This window comes from Notamacropus eugenii, chromosome 2 (assembly GCF_028372415.1).
Source record: "Notamacropus eugenii isolate mMacEug1 chromosome 2, mMacEug1.pri_v2, whole genome shotgun sequence".
In the NCBI taxonomy this organism is placed as follows: Eukaryota; Metazoa; Chordata; class Mammalia; order Diprotodontia; family Macropodidae; genus Notamacropus; species Notamacropus eugenii.
In genome coordinates this window covers 151,915,904-151,922,641 of record NC_092873.1, presented here as the reverse complement: position 1 = coordinate 151,922,641, position 6,738 = coordinate 151,915,904, and the positions used below count along the sequence as shown (strand labels likewise).

Sequence of the window (6,738 nt, the reverse complement as noted above, 5' to 3'; positions counted from 1 at the left end):
TTATAAACTTCTTAGTGTTAACATTTGGAATATACTGAGTTTTGTTCATAGCCATGCATTCTTGTATTTAATATTATCTATTAATCAAGAAATATTTTTATATGCCTGGCACAGTGCTAAACATGATGAGGTACAAAGAATATACAGGAGTATAGAATTTGGAGCTGGAAGGGACTTTAGATATCATGTAGTCTAACCTCTTCCTTTACAGATGAGAAAACTGAGACTTAGGGAAGTGAAGTGACCTGTACTACATGCATGGGTACCAAGTAGCAGAGTGCCCTTCAAACTCAGCTTCTCTGACTACAGATCTGGTTTTCTTCTGTTTCAGCACCCCACACTGTTTCCACTGATAAGACCCAATCCCTATACACAAAGAGTTTCTAATCGTATTGTGAAGACAGAACACATGAAACAATTAATGAACAAAACAGCATTGTAAATAATAACATTGCGTACTAAATTCTGATTACCCTGAAGGTCTGTGACCTATTCCTGCATTCTATGTAGAATCATTCCAGATTCCATAGGATATTTCATAATGGGTGACTCAAGAATTTTTCACATTCCTTTAGAGACAAATAGTAATTGATTCTATCACATACTCCTTTTCTGGGTGTTTGTGTGTGGGAGAAGAAAAATAGGTGAAACTCACCTCCGAAGTGAAAGGTTGCATCTACAACTGAGGTCTTATATGTGGCTGGGGCCCCCTAGTGGTCAAATGGAAATCTTTTTTTCTTTTTCTTTTTCTTTTTTTTTGGATTGGGACTAAGATTGGGGTGGAGCAGGGAATTAGCTACAGGAAGATAATATCCTTCACTCTGAAATGCTAATAATTCTAATAGTTTCACATTCATTAAAGGCCTTGCTTCTATAGTTCCTAAAATAAATATTAAGACTCCATAATACAGGAATCTGAGCCAATTTTCTCTGGTGGGGCTTAGGTGTGCATTGGGGGCTCTCACCTTCTCTGTACAATCAAAGTGAATGTACAGGACCAGAATACCTTACCTGACACAAATGGGAAGTATGTGACAGGGATTCTTTTGGGCTACTAAATCCCATTAGTTTAAATAATAAGCATGTTTGGATGGTAGTTCCTTGTTTTGACCAAATAAATCTAAGAAACTATAGTATAATGTGAGAATATGATTGATATTTTTGTAGATGATGCATTTAATTAATGCAAGGAAAGCAAAATTCATACAAAATTATAGGTGTTACTGCACTAAAAATTTCTTTTAGTTACCTTTCTTTTCCTTAGCATTTGTCATTTAAAATGGAGTTACAATACTCCTTACCTCTTCATTTCACCATTATTAAATATACCTAAGTACGATATAAGTGCAGGATTGTGGTTTTCTTTGTAAAGAAAACCAAACAATTTCCATCCTATAGTCACTTTTAGTCTAAACTATATGTAGACATGCATAGAGGTAATAAATTGGAGTAACCTGGTCAGCCTAACAAGGTGAAAGCATGAAGAGACATTACTTGATTATGCTTCCTTGGTGGGTGTGGACATCATCAAAGACACAGAATCAATGCCCCAAATTTTGGTTTGTTATGGTTTCAAGGGTATGTTCACACTCATCATACCTCCTACACAGGAAAAAAAAAATACAGCTGAGTAAACCTTGAGTACATGCAAAAGGTAAATATTGAAATGCAATCTTGATATCGTGAACTACATCCAAGTGTTTTGCCCAATGACCTTTAGGAAAGCATCTCAATCTAAAAAGCTGTAAAAAAAAAGTTACTGAACCTTGTTGTAAAAGTTTTATGTCAATAAAAAATAACAAATCAGCTAATCATTCTATAAGTATTTATTAAGCACCTTTTATATATCAAGCACTCTCCTGGGCACATAAACACAAAAATGAAAGTACCTAAGCTTAAGGAATTTATATTCTTTAGGGAAACAACATGCACATATATATAAAATATATACCAAATTAATACAAGGTAAATCTTCCAGGTGAATTTCACTAGCATCTGGTAGGTTCAGGAAAGGTCTCATATAAGAGATGGCATTTGAGCTGTATGCACTTTGAAGGAAATTAGAGATCAAGAAATGACAAGAATGATGGAGTGCATTCCTGGAAGGAGGTTCAGACCTTGTAAGGGTTTGGATATGATAGAATGTAAAGATAAGGATAAGATAGAACGTAGTGTGTAAGGAATCAAAACAAAGCCAATTTGGCTTGATTGAGGGCTAAGATATTTCTACATATACACTTTAGCTGCCTTCCCACGGATGCATCTCTTGCTACAGTATCTTCTATCTCTCCTTTCCACAATCTCTATACATTTTTAAAGAAGTAGCCAACAATTGCTGCCGATATCCCACATGGAATCATCCTCCCCAGACTGTCCTCCCTTCTCTGTAGCCACATCCTTGAATGTACAGCTCAGCTTTCATCTCTCCCATAAAACTTTCTCCGACTGCTCCACTCCTCCATGCTCTTCTTTTCTGGATTTATAGATTTGTTTTCTGTTGTTTTACCTATTTTATTAGCCCAATCAATTTGATCCACCCCAATTACTCTCTTTTTAAAAATAAATATTTTTTAAAGATGGATATTAGGGTCCCTACCCTTTATCAAATGTAAGCTCCTTGAGGATATGGGTTATTTACTATTTGTCTTCACAGCTCTCCTGCCTCGTACATGGCACTTAGTATAGATAGTGTTGAAATTGCAGGCTTTTGTGTACAGCACGAACAAAGCCTTCACCTTCTCTAGAGGACCCTTTGCGGCGTCAAGCGGAGTTATGATTAAAGTATTTAAGTGAGGTGGAACGTTCCCAGTGTGTGGGACACAGAACCTTTGCCCAGCTCTACCGGGGGATGTAAGCAGCCCGGTATTCGCTCTTTTACGCAGGTCACACCTCGGCCAGAGAGCCTGAGCTCTGGGGGCTGTGGGAGCGACCTCTGTTAAGACCAGCCTCCTAGGCTCTTTTCCTCAAGGTCTCCGCAGCCCGGCAGTTACGTGAGCCTCTTCTGGGCGGGAGCTCGTAAGGTGGCCGCGGGTGAGAGAGGATGGGAGGTGAGACTGGTGGAGAGACCATCATCACAGGTCCTACCTCCCCATCCCGGTCTTTCAGGGCTATTTGCGAGGTCTTAGATTTTGCTCCGTGGGAAGGAGCAGAAGGTCCTAGGTCAGGCGCCAGATGCAGGGTGGACTCTCTGTCCGTGCAGCCTTCCACGGGCGGTTCTCCCGCATGCGCATGCGTAGGACCCTGTTTTCCTTCCCTCCCTTTCTCTTCTCTGTGTTCCCTCCTCCTCCTCCTCCTCCTCCTCCCCACGTTCGCCCTCTCTCTTTCTCTCCCCCGGGACTGTACAGTGTAAGAGGCGCGTGGGAGGGGGGAGTGTCGCCCCCGGGCCACGTGACGCGAGGACAGGCGATTGGAGCCGCGGGGCTGGCGGCCGGGCTGTCAGAGTGCTGCAGTCGCCTCTGGCTCGCGCTGCTGACAGCGGCTCCTCCCGCAGCCCGGCTCGCGCCGCCTCTCCGTCAGCATCCCCATCCCCATCCCCATCCCCGGCCGCGGTCCGGAGGACGGGAAGCAGAAGCCGGGACTGCCAGGATAAAGGAGCCGGGCTCCAGCCTCTCCCCTCCTCCCTGCCCCTGCCAGTCTCCGCCACCACCGCCGCGGCCGCTGCCTCTGCTCCTGTCCCGCTGTCGCTACCATGGGGCTGCTGGACGCGGAACCGGCGCGCATGTTGGATGCTGTGTCCACCGCGGTCAATGACACCATAGAGTTCTACCGATGGACCTGGTCGATCGTAGGTAAGCGCGCGGTCCCTTCCCCCCGAGCCGCGGCTCATTCCCTGCCCCCCATCCCATCCCCCACGTACCTGCAACCCAGAGAGAGCCGAGAGAGGAGGGGGGAGGCAGCGCATCTCTCCCTCTCTTGGTCTCGAATTGCCGTTCCATCTTCCCTCGTCCGGCCCTCCCCATCCACCTTCTGCATTGAGAGAACACCCTCAAAATGGCCTCAGAACCCCCTACCTCCAGCAGTCACTGCAGAAGTGGCCGAGCCCCTCCTCCCTCCTCTCCCTCTTCCCCCTTTCCTTTGCCCTCGTCTCTCGGGATCCACTCTGTACTTTTTCCTTTCTTGGCGCTACATTTTTAAAAAATAATCCAGTGGGTGCCCACTTCGGGTTTACTGCAGTCACTTAAAATGGGTAATCTATTCTTCACACAGCTTCTGTGAGTGTCACTATGATTCTCTCTAGTCTCTTTGTGTCTCTCACTGTGTCTCAGTCTCTCTGTCTCGGAGTCTCTCTCTCTCTCTCTCTCTCTCTCTCTCTCTCTCTCTCTCTCTCTCTCTCTCTCTCTCTCTGTCTCTTTGTCTCTGTCTCTCTTTGTCTCTGTCTCTCTGTCTTTCTGTCTCTATCTCTCTCCGTTTCTGTCTCTATCTCTCTGTCTTTGTCTCTCTCTTCGTCTGTCTCTGTCTCTCTCTCCCTGCCTCTCTCTTTCTTTCTCTCTCTCTCATGATACCGTGTCCCGTATCCCAGGAGCTTCTGACACTGAGCTTCTGTCATCCGCATCTGCTCTTGTAATAGAATTGAAATATTAGATGAAGGTTTTGTATGCGGTGTCCCCTAGAATTACAGGTACTGAGTACTCATTGCATTAACTGCCCCACCCTGCACTCCCAAATCTTGTGATCTCATCTGACAAGTCTACTTTGTGCACAGGTTTAATTTAGTATTTGAATGGGAAAAAATAAATAAACCCACAACCTTTCGTGACAGTCACATCAGAAAAAAGAAAATTTGGTACCTAGGAAAGACTCTTGTTAGTTAAAGCCTTTCCCAGCTTTCTTTAGAGTCCCTTGCATGCTCTTAGTGTTAATCTATGCCATTATCAGTGGAGAAAAAGAAAACAGCCCATGTAGACTCTGAACTTTGAGGATTATTTTCTGAAGATTTTTCTATGGTAAATGTTCTTGAATTGATGATTGATTTCTGTGGGCACTGCAGTGCAGGAATATACAGTGAGAAAGAAGAAATCTTGAAAGGTTATTATCCCTTTTTACTGACCATCAAATACATACACAGAGAATAATCGAACACATCATCAAACTTTTCTTAGCTGTCTTGTTGCTTTGTCATGGTTGTCATATTTGTAATTTACATTTCTTTGAAAGAAAAAGTGGTAATTCTACTCTGGCACCTGTAATGATCTTTCTTTAATGAATCATATCTAAAATTTTAAAGACTCTCAAATTTTAAAAACTTTCTTAAAATTTAAGTCTTTTTAGAAGTCTTCAAGGTGTCTTAATATTTTTGTAGAATAATGTTATTAATACATTGAGACAAATTACATAAATTCAATTAAATACTCATTAAATGCAAAGTACTATGTTAGCCAATAGGGTAGATGTAAGCTGTGCCCTATCATATGGTCTTTTGCATTAAGATATTTCTGCAACTTATTTACAGAGGCAGAGAAAATGACAGTTGCAACACAAGTAGTATAATAAACTGAATATGATATAGGAAATTTGTACAGAAGATTCATGATAGGGAACTATTTCTATGGAATTGGATAAGTAAAAGGGCAATGATATTCATTCTACTATGATTATTTTAGAAGAAAAAATATTCTTTTTCTTATAGGTCTTAATGTTCAATTATATGTTTAAAACATTTTGCTATTGTAAAAACTTACTCATTTGTTAGTTGTGTTTACTTCTGCAAACCTACTCCTTGCCCCCTGCAAAATTTTCATTGAATTCATTTTCTTCATTTTCAGGATTAGATTTTTTTTTTTAAAAAAGAGGCAATATTTTGATGAAATAGTTTAATTTTCTTTTAGCTCTATTTTTTAATGTAGCACTTTGCTTCCCTGACCTCATACTACATTTGGGGAAAGTGGGAAAATATTGAAAACCTTCATTGTTGCCTTACTATTGCACTTGTGCAGATTGCATCAGGTTCTCTTATATAGTTGTGCAATATTATTCATGGCATATTCTTCAGCAAGTAATGCAATAATTTCTGCTTTGCATATTTGGGAGTTGTGAATTAACCAGGTATACAAGGCACTCCTCAAGTCCTAATATCTACAGCAGCCACGCCTGTATGTCCAGCTTCATCTTTCTTTCCCTTTTCAGTCATAGGACTACCTGAAGATCTAGTGGATTTCTTCTAACTAAAGTTCATTAATAGAGGGATGGATTACCCACAGTTTGGGGATATTATAAAGGGCAATCTTGGCCAAGTAGAACTAGAAGGCCTTTGAGATGTTTTCTAACTCTAGATTCTTGTCTAGAGAGTTTAGTCTGGGGTTTAAAGAGTAGGAAAAAAGGTAGGATGGAGAGTGTAGGGAAAATCAAGTCCAGGAGCTTAACCTGTGGTCTGTGATTTTTATTTTTAGAAAAAATATTTCAATAACTATATTTAATGTAGCTGGTTTCATTTGTAACTCAATGTATTTATTTTAATGAATTTAAAAACATTTTTCTAACTTGAGGTCCATGAGACAAAAAAGCTTAAGAATTTCTCATCTTGGTCATCTGTCTACTTAAGTTTGTACATAGACTACATGTTTTCTGTGCTAATGCCTTTCATTGAAGGCATCCTTCTTTACCATAAATATTATGCATAGGGCTGTTCTTATATGGAACTATTGCCTGCACCCTAAAAGTTATGGTCTTCTGCTGGAATACATGGTGGGATTTTCATTCTTTCTTATCTAATAGGAGTTGAAGGTACTCCCTGGTGCTTAG

At 41.2% G+C, this 6,738-nt stretch overlaps 1 protein-coding gene across 1 annotated transcript in view; it reads left to right on the top strand.

Annotated features, from left to right (window-relative positions):
• Positions 1-2,899: 2,899 nt before the first annotated feature.
• Positions 2,900-6,738, top strand: part of ELOVL4 (ELOVL fatty acid elongase 4) — a 55,584-nt gene continuing 51,745 nt past the window's right edge. The window contains exon 1 of the mRNA XM_072642668.1: positions 2,900-3,788. Within this exon, the coding sequence (XP_072498769.1) occupies positions 3,689-3,788 (100 nt within the window). The 5' untranslated portion in view covers positions 2,900-3,688. The remainder of the gene's footprint in view (positions 3,789-6,738) is intronic.